This window comes from Callospermophilus lateralis, chromosome 19, assembly GCF_048772815.1.
Source record: "Callospermophilus lateralis isolate mCalLat2 chromosome 19, mCalLat2.hap1, whole genome shotgun sequence".
Taxonomy (NCBI): Eukaryota; Metazoa; Chordata; class Mammalia; order Rodentia; family Sciuridae; genus Callospermophilus; species Callospermophilus lateralis.
Window position 1 is genome coordinate 28,244,607 of NC_135323.1, and position 27,832 is coordinate 28,272,438.

Sequence of the window (27,832 nt, forward strand, 5' to 3'; positions counted from 1 at the left end):
TTGCTTATGCACACGCTGAGCAAACAGGCGAGGCCCTGCAGGGTGTCTTTGCCAGGAGGTGAGCAGGCAGACCTGGGTCTGTGGTCCCTCCCAACCTCAGGCTGGAAGCCTGGCAGAGATCTCTGCCTGTTGAGCAGAAGCTGGAAGTCAGGTGGGCAGCACCTGCTCATCACAGTGGTCCCAGCCCTGGCACAGAAGGAACTGATGAGCTGCTGTGGGGTCACAGAGGAGTGACCCTGACTCGACCTGGAGGCCAGGAGAGGCTGGGGAGGGGGCAAGAGCACCAGCCAGGCTGCAAAAGAAGGACGGAAAGAAAGGGAAGGAAAGGGAGGGAGAAAGAAAACATTAAGAAGGAGGAAAAAGAAAACAGAGCAGGCTTACTAGAAGTCATTGGGAGGTCTCTGGCCCCCACAGTCCTGTCCAGCTGTGGAGTATGGAATCCCGTGGTGTCTGGCCTCTGATCTTCCTTTGAGGGAAGAATGAGACCTAGATGCTGAGGACACTGCTCAGCCTCTGGCAGGATCATGGTGATCCTTTTTTGAGGACTTCTAGAGGAACTGGGTGTGGGGCACACCCCTGGAATCCCAGCCACATGGGAGGCTGAGGCAGGAGGCCAGCCTGAGCAACTTAGCAAGGACCCTGTCTCAAGATAAAAAGGGCTGGGGATGTAGCTCAACGATAAAGTGCCCCTAGGTTCATCCCTAGGCTCCATGCCTGGTATTGGGGGGTGGAGGGGCTTCTGAGGAATGGTGGAGAAGGACCTGAGGGTGGCCTAAGAGTCTTCCCCCAGGGAAAGCTCTATGTGTCCCATACCCAGTAGCACCTTCCCATCCTCTGCCTACTGGGCCTCTAGGGACACCACCAAGAGGCCCCAGGCCTTCATGCACTGCTCCGAGCCTGTTAATCTGGAAGGGTACCGTGTCTCCCAGTCCCTTTACAGGCCAACCCTGTAAGGACAGAAAAAGACTCCAGTTACCCGCTTTTTACCAATGGGGAAACTGAGACCCTCCCCCGACAATTAGGTCACTTACAAAAAGTCTCATAGCAAACTTGAATCACTTTGAACCTAAGATGTCTCAGTTTGCCAATTATTGTCACCTTGGGCTGGGGCAGGACAGTTGATTTGGAGCAGAGGAGAGGGATGTGGGGGGAGCCCAGGCTGCAAGACTTACTAGGCAGGAAGCATCCAGCTCAGTCCAGGGGCCTGGCTCAGAGGCTGGGACCCCAGTGGCTGGACAGCACCATGGTTGGGTGGGTGCCTCCAGCCCAGACCCTACATGCTCCTCACACTGCCCCTCACTTCCAGCCCAAGACAGTGGGAAGAAGGTCCTGCATGTCTGTGGGAAGGAACTTAATGACCTTGAGCTTCCTCTCCCTTGGAGCCATGGTTCACATCTGGGTCCTGACTCCTGAGTTCTCTGCCCCCTCACCTCAATGCTTCTCTGACCAGAGTAGCAAGCAGAGCTGTTGAAGGAGGGCTCCAGCATCCACCTGGGCAGTGGGTACCTTGAATTGAATGGTACCCATTCATTTGATGCTCTTTGACCCTCCAGGGCAAAGGACAGAAACTGCAAATTTAAAGATCCTGGAGTCGTCTTTCTCATTTGCCTCTTCTCAAGGGAGAAGAATGCTGAAGGAGAGAACCTAGGGCTGGGGCGTGGAGTGGTGAGGCCCGGTGGAGGGAGGATGGGGGCCAAGGCTGAACAACCCACCTCAGCTCTGCCAGCCTTCGGTGAGGCCTGAGCCGGGGATCAGGAGGGCCAGGGTTGCCAGAGAAGTACCTCGACAGCAGGTCCTGTTCACTCTGCCCACCTATGGGGACACCAGGCTCTCCCAGACAGGTCTTCATGGCCCCATTGACTTTGGGCTGTTGCTCCCACCAGCCGTGGCTGGTGTTCTTTGGCTGCTTCAAGCACCAATCACTAGCTGGCTGTGCCTGTTAACCCGTGGGGCTCACACCCTGGCTCTACCTGCCTCTGAGGGCAATTCTTCCTCAGTAAGTGGTATTGAGGCCTTACTAGCTGATAACAACTGGGGTTCAGGTATTGAGCCAGACACCAGGTTGCCCTGGAGGTGCTTGAAGTCAGTTTGTTAATGATGCCTGGGGAGATGTTGGGGACAGGCCTATAAACAAACAGGTATTGTCAACTCTTACAACTTGAGAGCCCAAGGACAGGAGGAGGGGTCAGTTTCCAGTGAGTTCAGCTCAGGGAGAGGGATGGGGAGGGGAATCCAGGTCACACAGAGAATCCGGGAATACTTGCCCTTGAAGAGACATAGGAAGCAAAAGCCAACCTCCTGATTTTGTGGATGGGGAAATGGAGGCCCAGACTATGACAGTGGACTTGGCCAGGGTCCCTTGGTGAGGTAGTGGCAGGCTCTCAAACCCCTGGTCCTCAACCAGGACCCTTTTGATGGTACCAGGTGCCCTTTCTGGTTTTCTGTATCCTGATCCTCGTGTCCTAAATCTGCTTTTGGAAAAAAAAAAATATATTAAAAATTTAAAACCTTTGGCATCTGTACCTGGCAGTCAGCCAAGAGGTGCCCAGTGGCCTGGGGAGCCGGACGCTACTAGTCCTCCCTCCAGAGGCAGCATGGCCTCTTCTCAGGCCTAGTGTGGGGTGGTTGCGTTTTTCTCTCTCTCTCTCTATCTCTCTTGCATTTTTGTGAATCTAATGATGAACTTATGCTACCACACTTTTCCCTTCTCTTACACACCTTACCTACTAAAGGAGGAAGTGCCACTTTATTGGTAAGTGGACGTTAACCAAGAGGGACTTAAAAATCAGAACTTTAAAAAAAAAAAAAAAAAAGAAAAGAAAAAAAAAGAAAAAGAAAAGAGAGAAACAGAAAGACAGTCGGGTGCTACTGACAGCTCCAGAGCTCTCTGCAGGGCCGGAAAACAAAGAAAGAAAAATATTAACAGAAAACTGTCAGGTTCCCCAGGAGATCATTGGTTTTGAGTTTGGTATCTAATGACATTTGTGGATTTTTGGTTTTTTGGTTTTTTTTTTTTTTTCTTTCTGTTTTCCTCCCTTTCTTCGGTTCAGTTTTGAGTTCAGTTGTCCCTCCCCGCCCCTCCCCCATCTGTGTGCCGTGTGACCCCCTCCATCTCCTAGCCCACCCCCTTGCGCTGGGGGGCCTGGCCTGGTGGGCTGGCCCTGGCCCGGCCTCCCGGTGCCGCCCTCTCTCTTCTCTCTGCCGGGAATCGTCCGTCCCATGCGGGGTCAATGCCAGCCCCGGTGCCCGTCCTAGAGCCCCCTCCCCTGCAGCCCCACCCCCACCGCTCCGTCCCTCTTGTGTTTTGCATGCCGAGAATCCTGCATGAGCTGCACTGTTAAGGCCAGAAGGTGGACACTCAGAGAGGCAGAGGCAGGGCAGGCGCGGGGAACCGTGTGTGCGATGCTCCGGGACTGGCAGCCCTCGCCCGGGCCCGGTGACAGCCCTCTCTCCTTTTCTCCCCCCACCCCACCCGCCCGCTCTCTCACCCTCGACCTCCCGCTCTCTCGCTGGCTCTGTCCTCTTCGCCTGTCTCTCATTCTTCCTCTCTGCTTCTCTAACTTCCCCCTGGCACTGTCCCTGTCTCTCACCTACCTCTCTCTCTTTCTGTCTCTCTCTGTCTCTCTGTCTCTGTCTCTTCCTCTCCTCTCCATTCTCCACCTCGCTCCGCTCTGTCTCCCCGGCCCGTCCCTTCCGTCTGGCTCTGTCCGTCGCCCTCTCCGCCCCTCCGTGCCCTCTCTGCCTCTCTCCCCTCAGAAGCCCAGTTCGCCCTCGCCCAGGGCCCGCGACAAGGCAGCGGCCGCGGCACCCACGCCGCCCGCGCGGGGGAAGGACAGCCCGAGCCCGCGATCCGCGCCGTCGTCGCAGGGCCGCGGAGGCCGCGCGGCGGGCGGGGCGAGGCGGCGGCGGAGGCGGCGGCGGCGGCGCTCGCGGTCCTCGGCGTCCGCACCCCGCCGCAGGGGCCGCCGGCGAGCCCGGCCCGCGCCGCCCCGGGGCTCGTCGCGCTCGGTCAGCCAGGCCCACTCCAGCAGCGACTCGGGCGGTGGCGGCGCCCCGGGCCCCGGGCCCGAGCCGGGCTCCGAGCGAGGCCACGGCGGACACGGGAAACGGTGAGCCTTGGCCCCACCCCACACAGAGCCCCTTCCTCGATGGCCAGCGGTCCCCCAGCTCCCCAACCAAGGCTCCGCGTCCAGCAATCGCCCCCTCACTGAGCAGCCCCCGCCCACAGAGCTGCCCTCTGATGGACGACCCTCCCCAGGGAGCTCTCCCTTCACGGATGGCCCCGCTCCACGGAGCTCCCTGTCCCCCCACTGGTCCAAAACCCCAGGGAACACTGTCCGCCTGCTGAACTCCCCCCACGGACCACCTGATCATCCCCCGCCCCAGCCCAAGGAACACCCTGCTGTCCCCTGGACTCACTCATCACTCTCCCCAAACTTACGCTACCTCTGCCCCGCACTGAGTCCTCCCCTCATTACTTAGGACACCCCACCCCCGCCGCCGCTGAACCCCCTCTCTGTGCTGCCTCCAGGGTGAAGGAGCGGCCCGCGCGCGCGCGGCCAGCCAGCACCTCGCCGTCCCCTGACCCGCACGGCAGGCGCGGCGGCCCGGAGGGGAAGAGCTCGTCGCGCAGCCCGGGTGCCCACCCCCGGTCCTGGAGCTCCAGCCGCTCGCCCTCTAAGTCCCGCTCGCGATCCGCGGAGAAGAGGGCCCGCAGCCCCAGTCGCTCGCTGTCGCCCAAGAAAGCCGTCGGCCGGTGAGTGCCCGCCCGCCCCGCAGAGGTCGTGGCTGCAGGGGGCCCAGCCTGAGGAGCCGGGCCGTCGGGTCCCGTCGCTCACCTCGGGCCGGCCCCACAGGGACAAAGACGGAGAGGGCCGCACGAGGCATGCAGAAGCCGAGGCCGCCCGCGCCCGGCGCCGCTCGCGCAGCTACTCGCCCATCCGCAAGCGGCGCCGCGACTCGCCCAGCTTCATGGAGCCACGGCGCATCACCAGGTACGGAGGGGCTGGGGGGCGTGGGCGCAGGGCTAGGGCCACCCGAGTCAGTGACCGGTGACCTTGGAAGTGAGGTTTCATCAGCCCAGCCTGGGGACCTTCTCCAATGGCCAACTGGAGCCTGGCGCGGGGCGGGGAAGGGGCCACAGTGGCAGGAGCGGAAGAGGACTCAGTGAAGGGAATGGGCTCACCCAGGAGAGAAGGGAAAGGTGGGCTGGAGGGGCTGGGGTGCTGGGGATCAGACAGGTGGAGGAGCCTCCTTAGAAGGAAAGGTCCCAGCCGGGGCCTGAAGGCCCACGGAGGGGAGAGAGCTCTGTACTTGGGTCTGAGTGGGCACCTCAGCAGGCATGAATCTCTGCTCTGGACGGTCCAGCCATCTCTCTGGAGCCCGTTCTTCCCTCCCCACACCCACCTCCGCGCAATAATGTCTCCTTTTCTCCTTCATCTCAAGGTCCAGTGTGCTGAGTGGCCTGTGGCCAGCCTGGGGGCCCGGTGGACCCCTCTCCACAGGCTGCCGGGGAGATGTCATGTGAGCTGGTCTGCTCCGGTCAGCTGTCTGTCTGTCTGCCTCTCCTTTTCTCACTAACATCCCAAGCCCTGGGGAACTGGAGGAGGAGGCACAGCAGTGTGGTCTCTGGGGCAGCTGTGGAGGAACCAGGTGCAGTCAGGAAGGCTGTGCCCAGGGTGTGGCTGGTTAAGCCAAAGCCAAAGTCAGCGCTCCTCTGCTAGGACCGGAAGGGTCTGGGCCTGGGTTTCCAGGTGACATTATGGCTTGTCTTTGTTAAAGTCACCTTTAAGCCTTGGATTGGCCTGGCACGAGTGGAGAATTACTGAAGAAGTTCTGAACCCAGTTCTGTCACTGTCTTGCTGGGCAACCTTGGGAGATTGGTGTGCCTCTCTGGGTCTCCACTGTCATGTGTGTACAGTAAGCAGGGCTCCTTGAGCATCATTTCAACTCCAACAGGGTCAGATTCTTCCACTTATTCTTCCTAGTCCTGAGGGAGGAGAAGGCATTGCCTCCTTCCCTACCCATAGCTAGAGGCCAGACTGCTAAGCTTGGGACACCCAGACGGCTCACACACACCACCCACAGCTGGAGGTCCTGAGACACCTGAAAGCCTCCACCCCTGCCACCTGGCACCCACTTCAGCCCTCTCCAGGCTGCCTCCTCCTCCCCACTGACACCTGTTTTCTTCCTCAGAATTAACCCTGCGATGGGACACTAGCCCTCTTAACCCTCTCTCTTCTTTCCTCTGGGTCACAGCCTCTCGTGCCTTCAAACTAACTCCGGGCCAGCGGGAGGTAGCTGAGTGAAGAGTGGGCGCCAGTAGGACTGGGCCAGGCCTTGAGCACGGCAGCAGCGGCCAGGGTGTCCTTGTTCCCTTTGAGTTACCTGAACAGCCCAAATTCTTGTTTCCTTGGGGTATAGAGAAGCAGGGTTGGTCATATTCACAAGAAGCCATGCTGGGCGGGGCTCGGCAGCACAGTGCTTGCCTAGCATGTGAAAGTTCCATCCCCAGCACCACGCATGTGCACAGCTGCACACATATCATACACATGTCTCTCTCTCTCTCTCTCTCTCTCTCACACACACACACACACACACACACACGACACTACTTAGCGCTGTTCAAAGTTTCATTCAAAGCTGGGTGCAGGCCAGACGTGGTGGTGCACGCCTATAATCCCAGGATTTGGGAAGCTAAGGCAGGAGGATCCCAAGTTCAAAGCCAGCCTCAGCAAATTAGTGAGACCCTGTCTCAAAATACAAATTTTTAAAAGGGCTGGGGATGTGGCTCGTAGCACTGCTGGGCTCCATCCCCAGTACCCCTCAAAAAATGTTTCATTCATTCCACAAACATTTATTAGCACATCTCAGATCATGCAGAAACCTGGCTCCTTTCCTGGTGGACAGGTGAGAAAGACCAAAATGATCGACAGGGCAAGTGATTCAAATTCTATTTGGAGGGGGTGGACATCTCTGAGGCCAGGGCTCAGGGGACACTGAGGCAGGAAGCCCTGGTCACTGCTAGATGGGGCTCAGGACCTGAGTGAGAGTCCAGAGGGCAGAGAGCTAGGCCCTGGCTGACCTGTAATGCTCTTTTCCCCCTGGCAGTGCCCGGAAGCGTCCTATCCCCTACTACCGGCCCAGCCCCTCCTCCTCCTCCAGCTGCCTGAGCAGTGACTACTCAAGCAGGAGTCCCAGCCGCAGCCCCAGCCCAGGCCACAGCCACGGAAGCTACAGCAGTCGCAGTCGAGGGACCCGCAGCCGCACACGCAGCCCCTCCCGGACCCCCAGTCCCAGCTACCAAAGCCGGAGCAGCTCTGAGAGTGGGGGTTTCTGAGCCCAGAGAGACCCAGCTTGGGGTCCCCTGGCACAGGGAGAGGCCAGGCCCCAGGATCTGGAGGGGGATGCACCCCCCACTGCAACAAAGAAGTCCCGGGGCCAGCACGTGGGCAGATGGGACCAGGGAAGACCGTGAGGGCCGGTGCCCTGCCCGTAGGAGGAGCCAGATTGTGCTGCTCAAAAAGGGTGCCCAGCCCGCCTCCTGCCCACCTTCATGTCCAGGGAACAAAGAGCCGTTTCGAACACAGGGATCACCCTGTCCCCTTCCTGCTTGATGCTAGCTCACCAGGCTGGGGACTACTGCCAGAGAATGGCATGAGTCCACAGTCTGCTGTGTCACCTCACCTCCGTTCGCAGGCCCAGGCACACCTTGGAGAGGGCCAGACCTCCTCTCCCTACCCCCAGGGCCCTCCTCTCCTCTCTCTCTCTCACTGGGCAGATGAGGAGGTATCCAGCAAGCTGGGTCTAAGCTAGACAGAAGGAAGCATGGCCTAACTCTTGGTGCGCCACCATCCAGGCTGGGGAGGAGGACCCTGGCTGAGGGCTGGTGGCTGGTCCCACAGACTCCCCCAACCTCTCCCCTGGCCCAGGAGGGCCCAGACTGGGCAGCCCGCAAAGCCCCAGCCTCAGGTCCCATGTCTCCAGGCCAGGCTCTTCCCTCCATCCCCATCCCAGCCCTGGGCCAAGGTCATACCAGCCAGGCCTTCCATGTGACAGGAGGTGGGGGTGGAAGACCACATCTTCATCTGACCCTGAGGTCAGAGAGGGTCACGTCAGGGGGTGGAAGACGACAAAGGCTGAAGATGGCACAGGGACTTGTGACCATGGGCAAAACAGCGCAGTCGGGTGACAGAGCTGGCTACAGGGAGCTGGGAAGGATTAGAGATGGGTCAACGGCATAGGGCCCCACCAAGAGAAGGGCAGCGTGTGCCAGTCTGGGACACGACTAGATGACAGCCCAGGGTTACAGGCATAGGGAAATGTGTGCGGTGCCCTCAGGGCCTGTGCCCTCAGGGCCTGCCCAGGGAATCGCCTCCTCCCAGGCTTTGTTGGGACAGGCCAGCCAAGGCTCCCCAGGGAGGGGTAGTGCAGCCCTTGGAAGGGAGGCCAGGAACTAGGCCCAGGGCCTTGCCCTGGCACCGACGGGGACGCAGGCCCCCAGTCCTCTTCTGCAGCTCCCAGTCCCCTCCTCCTGGGGCCCTCAGGGATCTCACAAAGTCTTCCTTGGCCCAAGAGGGCAGATGCCCTGGGCGCTGATGGGGGGAGGGGTCTGGGGTCTGGTCCGGGTTCCCCCCTCTCTATTCCCCCTCCCTCTTACTCCGCGGTGCGGATAAAAATTGGACTCTAATAATAAACACTCAGTGCCCGGATGGCACATGGTGAGAGCAGGCCTCTGTGAGTGTGGGCATCTGGGCAGACTGGGGAGGGCAGGGAGGCCTGGGGTCATTCCCTGCCATGTGGACTGAGAGGGAATCAGACTCCTCAGTACCCCCAGAGAGAAGAAGTGACACCCAAGATGCAGGGACCAGCATATGTATCCACTGCCTCTGAGCAAGTCCACGGAGCCCTCCTGAGGCTCAAGCGGGAGGAAATTGGACATAAGGAGCCAGATGCGGTGGTGGACACCTATAATCCCAGTGGCTCAGGAGGCTGAGTCAGGAGGATCTTGAGCTCAAGACCAGCCTTAGCCACTTAACGAGGCCCTAAGCAACTCAGCAAGATCCTATCTTAAAATAAAATATAAAAACTGGCTGGGGATGTTGCTCAGTGGTTAAGCGCCCCAGTGCCAAAAAAGAATGAAATTGGACACAAGGAGAACAAGTGCATGGGCACAGAGCAGAGGGAAGAGGCTTGGAGGACCCTCATCGCATGGCAGAGCATTCCGGAAGAGGCTTGGAGGACCCTCATCGCATGGCAGAGCAGCACTAGGGTGTGAAGCCTGCCCCCTGCACTTCCTGCTAAGTGACACACAGGCCTAAGATGAAGCCAAAATGCAATATTACATTGGCAGTCCTCAGCATAGTGGCAGGCAGAGAGTTCAAAAGATGGCCACTTCCGGGCAACACTGGCCTGGCCTAGCATCAGAGGAGGGCCTGGAAGAGGGGTTCAATGTGATAGATTTCCTTTTTTGAACCCAGGGGCACTCTACCTCTGAACTACATCCCCAGCCCTTTTTATTTATTTTAAGACAAGTTCTCACTAATTTGCTGAGGTTGGCCTTGAGCTTGTGATCCTCCTGCCTCAGCCTCCCGAATTGCTGGGATTGCAGGGGTGCACCCCCAAGCCCGTTTTAATTTTTTAAAATAACTAATCCCATTGTATTTCTTTTATATAGATCCATACAGATTCTCCTTCCCCTGCCCTTCTCCTGTCCTGCTCCTCCTCTTACCTCATTTTTCATTTTCTCCTTCTCCTTCCTCTTTTCTCTCTCTGAGTGGTAATTTTATTTTATTTATTTATTTTTTGAACCAAGTATCCTCTGAGACTCTGTTGGAGGCTGAGAGCCCATCCCCCAGAAGGAAGTGTGCATGGCCACTTTGGCACCTTACATCAATCTCTCAGACACTCTGAAGCCCTACAGGTGCCCCAGGTTAAGAACCCTGGTCCTCCTCCGCTGATGTGGCCACAGCTAGGACACTGCATGACCCCACCCTTTTCCAGTTTCTCTTCCCCCAAATTGGAAGGGGCACCTGACACAGCCAGTGACAAGCAGCTGTTTCATACCAGAAAGATGTTCAGAGAAGCCCTGGTGATCTCTTTAACCCTCTATACAAGTTCAGCAAGATGGCCTTGAATAAAGGGTGGGAGCTGCACATGGCTGTGCTCTGCAGATCCCGCCTCCTGGTGGCGAGGGCAGGAAGTACACCCAAAGAAGGGCATAAAATTCAACTTGTTGAGCCTGGTGTGGGGCCTGGGGCTCTGCTGCTCCTATTCCCAATACCCATCCCAGTCTCTGGTATTCCATATCCACAGCCAGGCAGCCCCAAATGATACGACTGCTACCTTTCTGTACCACTTGCCCCTTTATTGGCCAGCCATCCTCTATCTCTTTCTGGCCCACTCCAATCATTCATATATAAATATATATATATATATATATATATATATATATATATATATATATATATACACACACACACACACACACACACATATTTTTTCCCATACTGGGAATTGAACCCAGGGGTGTTCCAGTATTCCAGCCTCAAGCTACATCCCTGGCCTCTTTTTACTCTTTTTTAAAAAAATATTTTATTATTTATTAATGGACCTTTTATTTATTTATTTATTTATTTATTTATTTATTTATTTATTTATTTTTTATATGCAGTGCTGAGAATTGAACCCAGTGCCTCACTCATGCAAGGCAAGAACTCTACCACTGAGCTACAACCCCAGGTCTAAGTTGCTGAGGTTGGCCTCAAACATTCAATCCTCCTGCCTCAGCCTCCCAAATCACTTGGATTATAAATGATTTGGCCTTCCCACTATTTCTAAAATGCATCACTGGCCATTCATGTGCTGAACACAATTCCTGGTGCTGAGGACACAGTACTGAATGAATCAAACAGAACTCCCTGCCTTGAGGACCCTGCATGCTGTGATCACATCCACCAGCTTGCAGGCCTTGGAAGGCCTTCCAAATGACTCCACCTGGACTTTGCTGTCCCCCACCTTGCGTCCCCTCATTGCCCTGGGCTCCAGTACACCTCAGTCCAGTGACCCCCAGTCATGCCCTCTCCATCTCCACAGACAGGTGGACTCAGGATGTGAGGCCCCTCCTAGCAGCCTCCTACCCCATGGAGCCATTTTGATCCCCAGCTGTAGTGGCCCCAGATTCTTCTAGGAACCTCTTCTTAGGGTCCCAGACTCTTATCCCAGTTATTCGTGGACATGTCTCTCTTCCCAACTCTCTGAGCTTCTGGAGACCAGGCCATGTCTTCTTGGACTCTGTGTCCCCCACACAGGCACTTTTGAAGTGCTTCTTGAATGAGCCAATGAGTCAATGAGGGAATCAAAGGACCAACAGTTCCTAAGCCTTGGGGAGGCCAGGGACCAAAGGTGAGGCGTGATGGCAGCAAGAAGACACCAGAGGGCGACAGAGAGTGAGAAATGAATGCCAGTTGCGGAGACAGGCCTGGGCTGAGTAGATAGATAGCTCCCCTGTTGAGAGGGTCCATCCCAGGCTGGAGGCGGCCAGCCCAGGGAGTCTCTCTGGCTCCCTGGGGAAGAGGCCACTTGGCCACTGCCCCTCCCAATACCCGAAGCTCAGCCTGCACTCAGCTTTGTACCTTGGGAAAGGGAAAATCACCACCACCACCACCACCACCACCACCGGCAGCAGGCAAGGAAACAGGAAACTCCCAGGCGGCCCGGTGACTGGAGGAGAGGGTGGAGGGGCCTCCCCAGGATGTGTGCATTTTGCACCAGAGGTTCCTGAGCCTGGCACGTGCTCTCCTGGTTTGGGGGTGCAGCGGGTCCCACAGCAGCCCCTTCTCCAAGCTGCTCTCCACCTAGGAGGCCCAAGACATGGGGTGCCTCAGCCTCTGGGGCCCCACCTCCACCAGCCCACTTTTTTTTTTTTTTTTTTTTGGTACCAGGGATTGAACCCAGTGGCTTTACCATTGAGCCACATCCCCAGCTCTTTATTTTTTATTTTGATACAGGGTCTTCCTAAGTTACTTAGAGCCTCACTAGGTTGCCAAGGCTTGCGATCCTCCTTCCTCAGCCTCCAGCCACTACACCCAGCTCCACCTGCCTACTGTCTAGGACTCCCTTGGAGTGGAAATGCAAATCCACCTCAGCACAGGAACCATTATTTCCTATAGGTCTGGGGGATTCCTGCCTGAGAGGTCATGGGAGAAGAGGTGTCTTCAAAGAAGTGTCCAAGGAGTTCCTAAACCAGAGAGGGAATGCAACTTGGGACCAGCAGGGTTCTTGGCTTATATGATAAAAAAGAATTTCAGCACACGCCAGTCAGAGAGGTTTATTAGGAAAGTAGAGGCATATTTGAGGGAGAATGTGGATCATCTCAAGCGAGAGGTAAACTTTGGGGTTCCCAGCTGTTCTTTTAAAGGATACTTGGTGCTGGACACGGTGGCACAGGCCTGTAATCCCAGTGACTCGGGAGGCTAAGACAGGAGGATCCCAAGTTCAAAGCCAGCCTCAGCAACTTAGCAAGGCCTTAAGCAACAGAGCCAGACCCTGTCTCAAAATAAAATATAAGAACCAGCTAGTGATGTGGCTCAGTGGTTAAGCGCCCTGGGTTCAATCCCTGGTCCCAAGAATTAATTAATTAATTTATTTAATTTAACCCTGTCTTATTTTCCTTTCTCCTTTCTACCTATTTGTTATTTCTTCGGGCCTCACACCCATCCCCTCTTATCACCTTACCCTGATTTGAAGCAGACCCCAGGCAGGCCCAGGCCCAGCAGACCAACAGGGAAGGAAGGTCCATTTCTTGGGCCCCATAAATATCTCCCTAGCCTCCCCTCTCCTGCCTCCACTGTTAAAAAGAGAAAGTAGTCAGTGACATTTGCCAGAACCTGGTGAGGAAGATTTTATCCAGGACCTTGAGACGGGCTCAGGACACTGCTGTGGAGCTGAGTGCCACTTTCAGGGGGCAAGAGGAAGTGTCAGCCTAGGCACAGGGTGGGGCCAGCGGATGGGAAATGACTAAGAGGAGCCTTGTGGGGGGGGTGAGGGGGCTTCAGGCTAGTCCAATCTGGCAGGGTTCCAGCTGAAGGCAGGCCAAGGGGTGTGGGGCTTCAGCTGTGGGGATTAGGGGTGGAGGAGGACCAGGAACCTGACCAGACATGGAAGGCTGCGGATTAACTGACTGATCTGGGCTCTTGCCAAAACTGGATTTTACAAGGAAGTGCACAGATGACCTAGGAGATCGCTCAGGCACCTAAGTTTGGTCAAGCAGAGAATCTCAGTCACCACTGCCCAAATACCCCCATCCTGCAGCATTTTGACTGCGAAGGAGCAGGCCGGAGGGGGGCTGAGTGGAGGAGAAACTTGACTCATGGCCCTGGAAGGAGCCTTCCAGAACATGCAGTCCAATGGTCTCATTGTGCAGATGAAGAGAATGAGTCACGGTGCTGGCCTCCGGCCAACCAAAGCCAAAAACATCCAGGTCCGCGGACTCCCAAGCCAGACAGCTTCTTTCTGCTAGACAGCCAAGGGCAAGAGGGTCCAGAGGATGGATCCCCAGCCCTGCTGCCTTCCCCAGTGTTGTGGGGGTGGGCGGTGACCCCCAGGCCAGCCAGAAACCAGAGGCCTAGCAGGGGAGGCAGGCTGGACCTGGGTTTGAGGCAACATACTCCTAGAGAGGGAGTGTCTAGATGCTTCCAGAAAGATCTAGTGCCCCCTGCCCCCGTTTGCTTTAATGACAGCTGCCCTCATTTTTAGTCCCAGCAGACCCAGTGGCTGGTGCCACCATCAGTCATCAGCTCTCTCAGCAGCTCCGGAGGGAGTTGGAGCAGCTGCCGGAACACTCCAGTGCTTTCTCTGAGGCTGGGCCAGCAAGGGAGGGGCTGGTTGAGCTGCAGTTGGCAGAGACCTGTCAAGGGCGAGGCCCGTGTGGCCAAAACCTCGGGCACAGTGCAAGGGGTGGAGGTTGGTCTTGCAGCTTCTGCAGAGTGCCCCAGAGTTAGGGGTTAAGGGCACAAGGAGGGGTCCTCCCATGAAGGAATCTCCAGACCCTACAGAGGGCACTGAAGGAGATGGGACTGTGATCCATCACTATGGCTTCTCGGAAATCCCTATGGGGGTAAAGTTCTCCTCCCCCCCACTTCTCTCTCTCACTCTTTCTCTCATTCTCTCTCTCTGCGGTGCTGGGGATGGAGCCCAGGGCCGGGTGTGCCAGGCAGATGCTGTACCACTTAGCTATACCCCCAGCCCAAAGGGTTCTCTTTATCTCAGAAAAACCACCCCTGGAAAGTCAGGGTCTTGTTGCTGCAGCGGGTCACAGACCACCAACAGTGGGCACTGCCACTCAACCCTGGCTCTGCTTGCCAAGCCCAGCTGCCAGGTGGAGAGTCCAGCCTCCTGGGGCAAAGGCACTTGGTTAGGAATGCCAAGGACCCCAGAGGGCCTGGTCCAGCCCTCCCTGTCCTGCCCCCTGCCCCTGTGTCCCAGAAGCCCCCTGCCTGGGAAGTCTCTCCCTGAGGAAGTGGGAGTCCTGGACTCTAACCCTTCCCATCCCTGACCAGCTTGAACCCAGGGGTGCTTAACCCCGAGCCACACCCCCAGCCCTGTTTGTATTTTATTTAGGGACAGGGTCTCACTGAGTTGCTTAGGGCCTTGCTAAGTTGCTGAGGCTGGCCTGGAATGTGGGGTCCTCCTGCCTCAGCCTCCCAAGTCACAGGAATTACTGGCAGGCGCCATGGCACCCAGTGAGACCCTGTGGCAATTCTGGCCCTCAGTTTTCTCATCTGAAAAGGGGGTCTCAGATGAGCTTCGTATGTATACGCCATAAAGCACATACAACTGGGTAATTGTCACTGTTTGAAGTCACAATATACAAAGCAAAAGACCCTCAAGAGAACACTGAGGGAGTTTGAGCACCAGGCACTCAACGCACCTTATCACATTAGGGACTTGCGGCATTGCTGTCAAACGGGAGGGGCATCATTAGCCCCATTTTGCAGATGGGGACATGTGCGCTCAAGAGGTCACCAGATTCGTGAACAGCCCAGCCCTGTCTGACCCCAAAACCCAGCTTCTCACCCCCGTCCTCCCTGCTCCCCGTGCAGCCTCGGTGTCCCCTCTGATCTCAGAGTCATCCCTCAAGAACGGCCCACAGAAGGGGACATCACTGACTGTGAGTGACAGGCGAGGCGGGTCAGTGTGACCTGGGTTGCACCACCTTCCCCGGCCTGGGCAGCGGGGTGGACTCTCCTCGCCCTGGTTTCAGGCAAGATGAAGGAAGCTTGTGTCTACAAAGTGCTGGCAGCCACCAGCAGCGTGGGTGGGCCTGGCAGGGCCCCACCTGAAAGCTCCCATGACCACACCTGACAGCTCCCTCTTGGGTGGGGAGCCCTGGGCTCCAGCCTGGGCAGAGACGGGCAGGTCTCTATCTTCTGATCTCACCTGAATTTATAGAGGAGCTGGAGGTGGGCGGGGCTGGGAGTGCTGGGATCCAAGGCCTGCAGCTTCCTAAGACGCTTAGGAGGACAGCCAGGAGCTCCCAGCTGAGACCTTCCCAGCTCCCAGCGTGACCTAGCAAGGGAAGGGGCAGAGGGTGAGGGCAGGCATCCTGTGTGCCCTACACTTGGCCCCTGAGCGTTCCAGGATCTCAGGGTTCTCTCCTGGGCTGACCTGGGACTCATGACCCAGCCCGACTCTACCCTGATGCAGAACGGGTGGGCAGGAAAGAGAGGCACCCATGAGCTCTCTCTCTGAAAGGAAACTGAGGGGCTGGGGGTGTGGCTCAGTGGTGGAGCGCTTGCCTGGCACGTGTGAGGCCCTGAATTCATCCTCAGCACCACATAAAGATAAATAAAGAAATAAAATAAAATAAAGGTATTGTGTCCACCTACAACTGATAATAATAATAATAAGGAAACTGAGGCTCATCAAGGTGAGTGGCCTAGAGTCCACCTGCCAATCCCTTCAGTGTCCCTGGAGTCTGGGTCTGGGTAGGACAAGGCCTCAGGCTCCTATAGAATTGGCAGGAGTGAGGGCTGGGGATGTGGCTCAGGGGTAAAGCAGTTGCCTGGCATGTGTGAGGCTCTGGGTTCGATTCTTAGCACTGCATATAAATAAACAAGTTAAATAAAGTTTCACTGACAACTAAAAAAATAAAAAAAATAATTGGCAGGAGTGGAGACTGCACCCTGGGACATGCAGCCAGAAGGATGGGGTGGGAAAGAGGAAGTAGGGAGCCCAGGGGACCCAAGTGTGAAGAGGCTGACATGTTGGTGCTTTACAGAGACAGTGGCCAGTCAACCTCTGGAGCCTCAGCTAAAGAGGAGGGAACACAGAACCTAAGTCAGGAAGAAGGAAAGCTGAACAGGCCACACCTGTGCAGGGAGAGGAGCAGCACCCTCAGGCTGAGCACCTCCTTCAGAGCTGGGAGATCTGGCCCTGGACCCCAGAGGTGGTCAGGTGGGGGAAGAGGATCAAGGGGTGAGCCTTAGGCTCCAGGCAAATTTGTGTGAACTCCATCTCTTGGACCCACACTCCGCCCGCTGTGTGGTAGGAGTCATAAGCCAAAGGTGGGGGGGCTTGGGATGTGGCTCAAGTGGCTTATTTTTAAAAAAACAAGCCAAAGGGGATTTGGGTGGCGCACGCCTGTAATCCCAGCAGCTCTGGAGGCTGAGGCAGGAAGATCTCAAGTATAAAGCCAGCCTCAGCAATTTAGCCAGACCCTAAGCAACCCAGCAAGACCCTGTCTCTAACTAAAATATTTTAAAAAGGGCTGGGTGGCTAAGCATCCCTGGGTTCAATCTCTGGTAACAACAACAGTAACAACAATAACAACAAAAAAGTGTTGGGGGGGGTGCAGGTTTTGAGTCCATAATCTGCAGAGAACGAAACTGAGACCTTGACCAAAATCAGACAGGAAGCCAATTGTAGAGGCCAGACTGGATTCAAATTCGTTGTACTGAGGTTCCCTGGCCAGGGCTTCTAAAGGAAAAATAGATATGGGGAAACTTGACAATAACCTCCCTACTGACCCGAGTCTCAGCCAGGTGGGCCAGCCCCACTGCTCAGGAGAAGGGAGGGGAAAGGCTAACTCGGCCATCTCCAATTCCAGGCAGGGAACAGTTTACTACCAACTATGAGGCACTAAGGCTCAGGGCTAAAGTCTTCACTTGCATGAAGTCATTGAATCCCTGGCCCTTTCCAACAACACCAGCAACATCTTGGTGTCCCACCGTGGGAAAGTAAGGCACAGAGCTTAACTTATACACGTTCACCCTCTTGGTGGCAGATCCAGTGGCCTCAGGCAGTCCGGTCTTGAAGTCCACCCTCTCAAGTACCACCCCACTCGGTTCTAGGACACAACTCATCATGGGGCCCCTCTGGTCCAAACCTACCTCTAGCACTTCCTAGTCGTGGGGCCCCACCCTGGACAAGTAATCCAACCACTCTGGGCTTTGATCTCCTTAACAAAAGGATGGGACGGGCCACGGGCCACCTCCCGCAGCGCTTTAACGCCCAGGCTGAGTGCGCCCTGCGATGGGCACAATTCCAGCTCCCGTGCTCTCCTGTCATTTGTTTTCCTAAACAAGAGAAGTTTCCAGATGTGGGCAGAACCTTCCTCGCCCCGCCCGCTGCCCCTCATAAGCCGTGGGAGGAATGCAGGGGGAGGGACGGCCCCCAACTGGTCATTGCCATTAATAGAGACCTGAAGCACCGCCTGCTAAAAATACCCGGCTGGAGACCCATAAAAGCGCAGCCGGGGCCCTAGCCCGGCACTTCTCGGACTTCAGCCCGACGCGCATTGAACCGCCCAGCGCAGCCAGCAGCCAGCAGCCGGCAGCCAGCATGACCGAGCGCCGCGTGCCCTTCACGCTCCTGCGGACCCCCAGCTGGGACCCTTTCCACGACTGGTACCCGAACCACAGCCGCCTCTTCGACCAGGCCTTCGGGCTGCCCCGGCTGCCCGAGGAGTGGACGCAGTGGTTCAGCTCCAGCGCCTGGCCGGGCTACGTGCGCCCGCTGCCCGCCGCCGAGGGCCCCGGGGCCGTGGCCGCGGCCGCGCCCGCCTACAGCCGCGCGCTCAGCCGGCAGCTCAGCAGGGGCGTCTCGGAGATCCGGCACACGGCCGACCGCTGGCGCGTGTCCCTGGACGTCAACCACTTCGCCCCGGAGGAGCTGACGGTCAAGACCAAGGACGGCGTGGTGGAGATCACTGGTGAGCCCCTGGTGGTCCCCTGCGGAGGACGAAGCTGCGGGGAGAGCCCGCGGGAGCCTCCCAGGGCGGGATGGGCTGGGCCGAGGGTCTGGCCCAGGGGAGATCCGAGGCCTGTTCCTCGACCCGCTTCCCTTGGCTCGGAATGCGCGCTGCGGGTCGCTCTGAAGGACCCGGGGCGCGAAAGACGTTAAGAGAAGGAACAACGCCCCTTCCCTTGGAGAACCCCATCTCCGACCCCTAAGAGCAGGTGCCCCGGCCCTGGCCCGGGCAGCGGAGGGGGCGTGTACGATGCTTTGTGCGCCTGCGCGCGCCCAGTCCGGGCCAAGAGCCCAGCGCCGCGCCCCCACCGGTGGGAAAAGTTCTGGGTGGAACTTTTCGAAAGCTTATGACGCCGGGAGCGGACAGTCAAGCGCCCCCCCCCAGAAACCCCCAGACAACTCGATCTGTGTCCTCCTGAGACCCAGCTACCTGGGAGCAGGTGGGGGGGCCTCTGGCCAGCGGGGCCTGATGGGACGGGCGTGGGCCGGTCCACACAGCCTCTGACCTCCTTCTACCCCACCCCAGGTAAGCACGAAGAGAGGCAGGACGAGCACGGCTACATCTCCCGCTGCTTCACTCGGAAATACACGTGAGTCTTGGCCCAACTTGGGGGGGTGTTGGGAGGGGGTCCAGCGGAGTGGACGCAGGGAAGGGGACAGGGGCTGTGTGTAACAACTGCTCTCCTTCTCTGCCTGTCCAGGCTGCCACCCGGTGTGGACCCCACTCTGGTCTCCTCCTCCCTGTCCCCTGAGGGCACACTCACTGTGGAGGCCCCCATGCCCAAGCCAGCCACACAGTCAGCGGAGATCACCATCCCTGTCACCTTCGAGTCGCGTGCCCAGCTGGGGAGTTCAGAAGCTGGGAAGTCTGAGCAGACTGAAGCCAAGTAGAACCCATTACCCTGCTGTCCACCCGGAGTAACGACTGGCCGTCCCTCTTCACCCACCCCTGTGCTCTTTTGATACATGTACCTTCTCTTTTTCTCAAATAAAATTCGAAGTAACTGCTGGACACTGCCTCAGACCCTCCTGGTGTTTGTGGAGGCCTGGGGGTGAGCGCCCTGAGCAAAAGCCTCCTGTGTTCTTACCTAAGCTGAGGACCTGCTGGGCTCAGCTCTCTGCTGGACTTTGGGGACCCAGCCCTGTCCAGGGTCAGGTGTGGGGAAGAACCCAGGAAGAGCACCTCTCCCCCCAGTCGGTATTCAGGGACCCAGCTGGGGTAAGGGGAAGGTGCAGTAGGGGCAGAGGAGGGGACTTTCTAGGACCATGGAGAAGGAATAGGAGGTGTGGCAACTCCAGCTGACTACAAAGAGGGTTTGGTCCTCAGAGGACCCACCCTGAATGCAGGACAGGCACGTTCTCTCAGGAGGGGCGGGTGCCTAGCAGAGGAGTGTGTTCTAGTTGTTGGTTCCTGGGGAGGGAGGGCTTGCCTTGACTGGTCCAGGTAGGAACCATCACACCTCATTAGCCCTCCCTAGTCTGCCCTTCTCCAGCCCCCACCCTCCAGCAGGCCCAGGGAAGGATCTAAGGAGCCTGCTGAGGGGGCTTTGGAGCCCTGTCTCCAACCCTATTCCAAATTCCCCCCCAAATTCCAGGAACAAGGTCTTAGAACCTGAGGCTGTGACAAGACACACCCACACTCATTCCTGAGCCCAACGCCCTGGGAGGAGCAGCTTCCACAGGGAAGAGAGGTGCACATACCCGCCATGCTGCCCTCTATGCTCCCAGCCTCTTGGTGTCCACTCCCTGGTGCAGCCCCTGTTGTGACATCCACATCTGGAGCAGGCATGAAGCCAGGGCAGGTTGGGCCCGAGAGGCCTGGCTGGACCTGGACCAAGGCCAACGGGGAAAAAACATGCAGCAGGAACTGTGTTGGTGCAGCTGGCAGCACAGGTCTGAGCTCGTCTGCCAGGATGCTGCCCCGCCTCTCCACCCTTCTACCATCAGGCCAAGACTGCTTAGGCTCATTTCTGAGCTCCAGACCCTGAGCCTGCCACCCATCATCCCTAACACTGTCCCCCACCCCCGCCAGGAGCCTCTGGATGCCTCCAGGTTCCTGTGGCCCGAGATGCCAGCCAAGGTTTAAGCCGTCTGCAGTTCCCCTGTGACAGACACCAGGGATGCCCTGGCGTGCTGAGGCATGGCTATGTCAGACATAGTGACAGTGAGGCTGCCCTGAGGTGCCCTTGGAGTGTCATCCTCACATCAACCCTGAAAAGAGGTACAATTACTCCTGCTTAAGTCCTGGGAACAGCATGTCTCAAAAGAAGTGACTAGACTTGGAAGGGAGGAGGTGGGTGACGTGTGTGTGGTCAGATTAGCCCAGACCCTGCTCAGGGACAGGGAGAGGGTCTCCACAGTTTCAAGTGCTACCAAATAAGGCTTGATGAGGCTTTGGGAGGAGGAGGCTGAGGACCAGGAAGCCAAACAGACCTGGAAAGAGCTGCCAAGAATCTCAGGCCCAGTGTCAAGATCACAGTCAGCGGCAGGCAGGGGTCAACCTCTGGGGTGTTGGGGGTGCCCCTGGGGTAAAGTCCCAGGGCAGTATCTTTGAGGCTCTGGGCACTAGGGGCCTCATCTGAGACATGGCTGGGGCACTGATGGGAAGGTAAAAATAAGAATTCAGTCCCTGCAAAGGAAACCAGGAACTGAATTCTTATTTTCCTGGGAAACTGAAACAGAAATGGGATAATTGAGGTAGCTGGCTGGTGGTGGAGCCGCCCAGCCACCCAGCTGGGGCAGAAAGTTAAGAGGAAGTGCGGGTGGGCTGCCCTACACCCTCGGCTCAGGGATGCTGGGTAGCATCTCCAGGTGGAGTGGGCTCTGGCTGGCAATTCGTGACAGTCTCTGCTGAGGGCGTCTGGCACTGGCTACTGGGAGACTTGATGTGGTAGAGGGGCAGCCCTTCCCAGGCCTGTCCCCAGTGTTTCAATGTGTCCATCTCTAAAGGACTCCAAATGTCCTTCAGGTCTGTGGGCTCAGACATTGGCCTTGGGTCAATGCATAGGGCACACCCGGGCGGCTCTGGTCAGCCTAAGGCCATCCGAGGGCAGTGCTCTATGATCTGGCCATGGTGGAGGCTGGCAGGCCCAGCTCCCTGGAGGCCCACAGTTCCTGTGGCTGCTGCTCATCCCTCACAGGCTCAGGTTTACCCAGGGATTCCTGGGCCACCTTCTGCTCCAGAGTGATTCCTGGGCCTCTCTTTTTCTGTCCGTTCCAGTGGGCATCTCCTCTGGGCCCAGCACCCAGCTGTTGGTCCAAGTCCCTGCTCTCAAGGGGACAACTGGAGGAAACAGCATGATTCCCTTAGAGAAGGGCCAAGCTGGGTTTAGTGGAGGCGGGCAGGAGGGATTTTTCGAAATGAGACTTGTGGGATAGGCAAGGAGGGACAGTCACAGCCTTGGGCCAGGGCTGGAGTGAGGGAAAACAAGAGGGGACTTGAGAAAAATGTGTGCCACATGCCCTGTACCCTGCCCCATCCTGCTGACCTTGACACTGAAGGCCAAGCTAAGTGTAGACTACTGAAGTCATAAAAAAACAGGACGGAGATCAAAGCAGATCCCTGCTTTATTCATTCATTCATTCATTCATCATTCATTCATTCATTCATTTATTGGTACTGGGGATTGAACCCAGGGGTGCTTGACCACTGAGCCACATCCCAACTCTTTGCATTTCTTTAAAAACATTTTTTAGTTGTATGTGAACACAATACCTTTCTTTTGTTTTTATGTGGTGCCGAGGATCAAACCAAGTGCCCCTTCCTTTGAGTCACAACCCCAGCCCCTATATTTTTTATTTTAAGACCAGGTCTTGCTAAGTTGCTAAGTTGTTGAGGCTGCCTTTGAACTCACAATCCTCCTGCCTCAGCCTCCAGAGCAGCTGGAGTTACAGGTGTGTGCCACCATGGGCCATTTTAAACAGGGTTTAAAATGCCTGCTTTAAAATAGGGCTCTGATTCTCAAAAGGGGGTGACTGGGAACGTCCAGCTGAGAGGTGGGCCCGTGGGCTGGGGAGAGGGGCTTGCTGATCTTGCCATTGATGGGGTTCAGCAGGCCCTGGCCTTGGCTGCTGGGACAGTGAATCCTTTGCAGATTCCACCACCTCCCCTGCTGCAGAACTGTCCCAGGAATTGGCAGGCAGCTTTCCCCAGCTCCCCTGGTGGGGAAGAAGGGAGGGAGCAAAAGCTTCGCTAAGAGAGGGCACAGAACTGGGTCTCAGGCAGGACCAGAGCACCTTGGTGTTGGGGAGAGGGGAGGAGGGTCAGGCATAAGAGGAGCTCCTGCCAGGGACTGGCCATGGGTTGACAGAGTCCCAGTCTCACTCGCCTGGCGTCAGCCACCTAAAACCTACCCCATCCTAGCAAAGCCCAGGGCAGGGCCAGGCATGGGTCCAGCTGGTCAGGGGCATCTGCTGGCCTCACTTTGGGACCCCAGAATCTCCTCACCCTATCCTCACGTACACACACTGGGACCTGGGGATCTGGGACAATCCCCGAGGTCAGGCAGCCAGCGGCCAGCTGAGGACCACCGCGGGGCAGCAGGAGGCAGCTGTCTGGGGGAGGGCAGGGGAGGCAGGAGGGTCTGAGCCAGCGTGGTGCTGGATCCAAGCTCAGAGCCATGAAATGGGGCTGACCTCCACCTTCATCCTGCTCACCCAAGAAAGAGACCCCAGGAATGTGGGGGGGTCTTTCCAGGGAATTCCCTTGACAGTGCATGTCAAGGCACAGGGGTGGGGGACAGCATTACCCAATAGCCACGAGAGCCCCTAATCTGTAAATGTCCAGTGCAAATCAGAAAAAGATACCCGCTCCCTTCAAGGGCCCAGGGCATGGTGAGCCCCAACCCACCCCTTTGGGTGAGTACCTTTCCCAGAAGACACCTGGCCTCACCCCTCAGCACACAGAGGAGAATGTGAGGCACAGCAGGGGCTGTACTTGCCCAGGATTGTCCAGCAGATCAGGGCAGAGCAGGCCACGTGGTCCCGAAGCCTCTTTGGGGTGTGGAATGCCCAGTGTAGTGTCCCCACCCACTGTTCTACCCAGCCACTTGTGCCCTGTGTGTGTTCTATTGGCGGATGCCCCAAGTGCCAGCCCTGAGGGGCACAGGCTTCCAAGGGGAAAACCCACATGTGAGCAGAAATCACTCCACACCTGCAGGAGCCTCTGAGCTAGGGGTGGGACTCTCCTCTCCACTTCCACGCCGCCAGGTGACCTCACTGTGTGCATCACTGTGCCTCCCAAGGATGCACTGTGTCCTCACGGGCTTCTGAGAAGAGACAGCTCTGTCCACTTCCCATTGGTGCTGGAAGAGTTGGCAACATCAAAATGCCAGGAATCCCGGGCTCACCAAGAAGGGTCAGCTCTGGAATGAAAACTGGCTGGGTGACCTTGAGCAGGTGGGAGAGCCTCACTAACCAGCCAGCAGGGGAGGTCCATGCCCAGCCAGGGCTCCCACCCTCAGCCCAGAGAGGAAGATCACATCTGGGGAGCAGCCCTGGGGTGTCCCCACAGCATGATGGCCCCTCACACCCTTCTGTCCAGCCCAGCAGGTCAGGCTGCCCCGTCTACCAGAGAGCACAGGAAGCCTTGCCTCTGTGCCAGGAAGTCTGCCCCACCCTGTCCCTGGGGCTGAACAGGATAGAACCTGCCAAGGTCTGGGATGAGGAGTAAATTGAGAGGTTCAGGGATAAGCACCAGGCAGGGCCGCACCTGGGCTTGGGCCAGTCTTGCCCTGGGCTCGGCCTCCCGCCTCCTGTCTGTTGGGGTTGTCAGTCCCGGCAGGGTGGGAAGCAGCAATCACAAAGGTTGGATTGTCCCCTAACAATGGTAGGAAAGCCAAGGTCCCAGGGGCGGCCAAGGAAATGAGACAGTGCCATGGAGGACCACAAGGGCCTGGGACCCCTGTCTCAACACATCCGCCCACCTGCACAAGATGGGTCTCTGCAACTCCTCTCAGGGATGGTAGGAGGACCCCTGTGTTTAGGCTGGGGGAACCAGGGACAGGAGGCTGATCACTTAATCAGGTGGATGGATGACAAAGAGGCCCCTGAGTCCTCTCCCCCAGGAGCCCCCTTCCTCCCTGGGTTCTCTACCCTCTCAGCCCCCCTACCCTCCTACCCTCACTGGGCCCCTTCAAAGGGCCATCCTCCACTCCTGACCTCTCTGATTCCCATCACCCTTACTTAACCCCATCCCCACTCCCTCCCTACATCAAGCCCCCTCTAGCACACTGAACCCCCTTTCTTGGAGTTCTCCCATCTCTGAACCCCCACCTTCTTCACTTCACCAAGACCCCTCCCTTTCTGAGGCCCTCCCCCTCTCTGCCTCCCTCCCCCAACTTTGTCTTTGAAACCCTTGGAGAGCCTCTGCTCAAGGCCTGTCCAGCCTGACAGCCTTGAACCCTAGGAGTGTCTGCAGGATTGATCCTTCAACAGGGGTCCTGGAGCCCCAGGTCCGGTACCTCTGGGTTGAATGAGTGGTTCTGGAGGAAGAGTAAGTGATCCCCAGCAGGAAAGCCACAGGCCTGGGTACTCAGACCTCTTGGACTGTCCTGGCTCCCTTCAAGCAGGAAGTTTTGGATCACGGCCCATGTGTACCAGGCTGGAGCGGTGCCAAAGCAGGTCCTGAGACTGGCCCCTGCAGAATGCCCTAGGGCTAGACATTCTAATCACCCTGCCCCCATGGCCAGATACAGTAAGTGACTGCCCCCTGGTGCTCCTTCAGAGAAAGACCCCAGACATCCCAGAGTGCTCACTCCAGAACCTTTCAGAATCTCTGCCCAGCTTCTGGGCTTGGCAGGGTCAGCAGAAATGGGAGCAGGAGGCCCAGTCTTGGAAAATACTGACGCCACCCCCGTCCCACCTTGCCATATCTTTGGTCCCATTCTTCCTTAGGTGCCTTCAAGCCTGACAGCATGTCCCCTGCTCACTGTCTTGGGTGCCAGTCTGATTCAGCTTTTGCAGGGCCTGGAAGCCAAGGCTGAGATCCTGGGTCCCTGCCTTGCCCCAGCACATCTTTGCTGCAGGGCGTGTGAATCACTTTGTCTGCTACTATTCACAACTGCCATGTACTGGACACCTGCTAGCTGCCCATCACTCCTTAGCTGACTGACTCCTCATAGCAAACCTAGGCCGCTAAGAGGCAGCAGAGTATCATGGATACGCTGTGGACAGCAATAACAGCCTGCCTGAGTTCAAATTTCCACTCAGCCACTTTCTAGCTATTGGATTTTGGTCTAGTTAATAAGCCTCCGTTTCTTCTTCTGCAAAATGAAGCTGTATAGGAATAAATAGGTGATATTTTTAGAACAGGGCCTGGAAATAGTACCCAGTCGATCCTAGGAATTTCTATAATGTAGACCACATTATTCCCACTTTACAGATATGGAAACTGATAGGCTAAGGAACTTGAGAAGTTATGCTACAGATCCAAAACACAGTAGGATGGGAATCTAAATCCTGAGTTCTTAAGCTTTTCTTCCCCAACACAAAATGGAACATTATTGAGTGACAGAAGCCACACTGAAGCTGATTCTTACATCCAGGTAAGATGGTGACGTGGGAAACTTGTTCCTCCTTCTGGGATGAAATTATACAACTCTATGTTGGAAGATGGGGAGGGGAGAGACTGGGGTGTCTGCACTCCCTTCTATTTCTAACATCTTTCCAGGTCATTTCTGCGGGTGAGCCCTGGCCCTGGTTGGCCACCATTCAATTAGAGGCATGAGCATGGGGCTGGCCAGTACACCTGGGCAGAGGACCCTGCATACTATGCTTGAGGATGACTGGCCTGTAACACTTAGTAGGACAGTGTGCAATCTGAGGCTGGACAGGCAGGCCAGGCAGGCGAGAGATGGGTGCTGGCCTCAGTGTCCTCAGGACACCAGGTGTGCCCCATATGCCCACCTCACTGCGCCACGAGGGGGGCAACGTGTAAGGTGATGGGAACTGTCAGATCCGAGTCTCTGTGCCCCTCTGATACCTCCCAACAGTGTATGGTGGGGATCAAAGGTGTTCAGAGCCCTGGTTCCCCCTCTGCGAGATGGGAATAATGCAGACGTCCTAGGACTGTTTCAGAATGAGATCTGTAAGAAGAAAAACAGCAACTCAGCGAGGCCCTGTATCGAAAATAAATAAATAAAAAGGGCTGGGGTGGAGCACGGGAGACAGGGCCACTGGTCCGATGAAAACGCTGGGTGCCCCACCAGGAACCTCAGGCTCCGCGCTTCCAAACCGGTTCCTTCCAGGGACAACGCCCACGGAGGTCACTACCGCCCTCTAAGGAGTTATGTTGCCCTCCATACCGCAGACCCGGTTCCTCCGGCAATGAAGGAGGGTGGCGAAGGCGGGGTGAATAAAGCTCCGCGGTGGCGGGAGAGCCAGGTCGAGCACAAATCGAGCTCCCGGGCAGCTGAGCAGGCCGATCGTGGAGCAGGAACCAGAGCCCTAGCAACAGACCCGCCATTGGCGGTGAGGGAAGAGCCTAACCTGTGATTGGCTCCTGCCACGCCCGCGAGGGAAGGGCCCGCCTCAAGGGGCGGGGCCACGGACGGGTCCGGGCCCCGCCCGCCTCACATCCGGGAACCTGCGCCGCCCGCGGGGTTGGAGCTACTGGGGAGCCGGGGAAGCGGAGGGAATTCTCGGTTTGCCCGTGCAAAACGAGCCCGCGGGAGACGCAGGCAGTGAAGCCCGTGGGTACGGGCGTCTGTGGCGGGGAAGGGCCCAGAGAGAAGCCCGGGGTTGGAGCTCCCAGCTGGGCTGGACTGGGCTGGAGGGCGCAGCCTAGTAGTGAAGGCTTGAACAGTGCTGTGACCAGCGGTGTCCAGCGTGGGGCAGTGGAGGGCAGTAGTGCCGGAGCCCCTGGATGGGTGGGACCTCGACCTGGAGAGATGCAGAAGCCTCCCTCCCAACTCCAGGCTCGGTGAACCAGCATATTTGCAGTTGACCAGGCGGTCAGACCAGTCATCTTTCGTGCATTTTGGGGGTGCTAGGGGGAACCAGGGCTCTTGTGTTTGCTCAAGAGCTTCATTTTGTCCCTCCCACCACTTACGTAAGGGGGGGGTCAGCCATCATTCTCTTTGCTTCAGCCCCAGTGGGACGTAGCATACTGATTGGTCTTGGGGATGTGGGCAGTATTTAGGGAGATTATACGGAAAATTCATACCATTTCCCCAGCCTTTATTTGCAAAATCTCGTCTGTGTTCCTAATGTAATCTGATTTAACACCGGAGGATATTTTTTTTTTCCCACTTTGCCCCCTCCCTTACCCACTCCAGTCTAGAACTCATCACTGAAGGACCACAATACACCAATAAGTAATGTTCCAGAGACAGCAGTTCTCAAAGTCAGGAGGCAAAAACATTGCAAACGATAATATAAAAAAACAAAAACAAAAAACCCACCACCAGTTTTTTGGAAGTCACTTTTGGCTCCCTAACAATCCAATATGACCTTTCCCATCTGGCTTTAGACTGACAACCACCCAGATGTAGTGGGCCACAGGATCCCAGCGCCTCAGGAGGCTGAGGCAGGAGTGGCCAGCCTGATCAACTTGCTGAGACCCTGTCTGAAAAAACGGGCTGGT

At 56.9% G+C, this 27,832-nt stretch overlaps 2 protein-coding genes across 2 annotated transcripts in view; both read left to right on the forward strand.

The window, feature by feature from the left end:
- The window catches only part of Srrm3 (serine/arginine repetitive matrix 3), a 31,490-nt gene extending 24,048 nt beyond the window's left edge, over positions 1-7,442 (forward strand). Inside the window, exons 11-14 of the mRNA XM_076840736.1 lie at positions 3,757-4,109; positions 4,532-4,756; positions 4,857-4,994; positions 7,111-7,442. Coding sequence (XP_076696851.1) covers positions 3,757-4,109; positions 4,532-4,756; positions 4,857-4,994; positions 7,111-7,339 — 945 coding nt within the window. The 3' untranslated portion in view covers positions 7,340-7,442. The remainder of the gene's footprint in view (positions 1-3,756; positions 4,110-4,531; positions 4,757-4,856; positions 4,995-7,110) is intronic.
- A 10,250-nt stretch (positions 7,443-17,692) lies between these two features.
- Hspb1 (heat shock protein family B (small) member 1) lies at positions 17,693-19,261 on the forward strand. Its single transcript, XM_076840201.2, has 3 exons — positions 17,693-18,211; positions 18,776-18,839; positions 18,951-19,261. The coding sequence occupies exons 1-3, from the start codon at positions 17,842-17,844 to the stop codon at positions 19,138-19,140; spliced, it is 624 nt and encodes a 207-aa protein (XP_076696316.1). The 5' UTR covers positions 17,693-17,841; the 3' UTR covers positions 19,141-19,261.
- Positions 19,262-27,832: the final 8,571 nt, after the last annotated feature.

What these genes read in the sequence shown, in the direction of transcription:
- Hspb1 (XM_076840201.2), top strand. Translation starts at nt 17,842, where the DNA reads ATGACCGAGCGCCGCGTGCCCTTCACGCTCCTGCGGACCCCCAGCTGG. An exon ending in CGGCGTGGTGGAGATCACTG is followed by an intron (nt 18,212 to 18,775) that starts GTGAGCCCCTGG and finishes ACCCCACCCCAG; the next exon opens with GTAAGCACGAAGAGAGGCAG. An exon ending in TGCTTCACTCGGAAATACAC is followed by an intron (nt 18,840 to 18,950) that starts GTGAGTCTTGGC and finishes CTGCCTGTCCAG; the next exon opens with GCTGCCACCCGGTGTGGACC.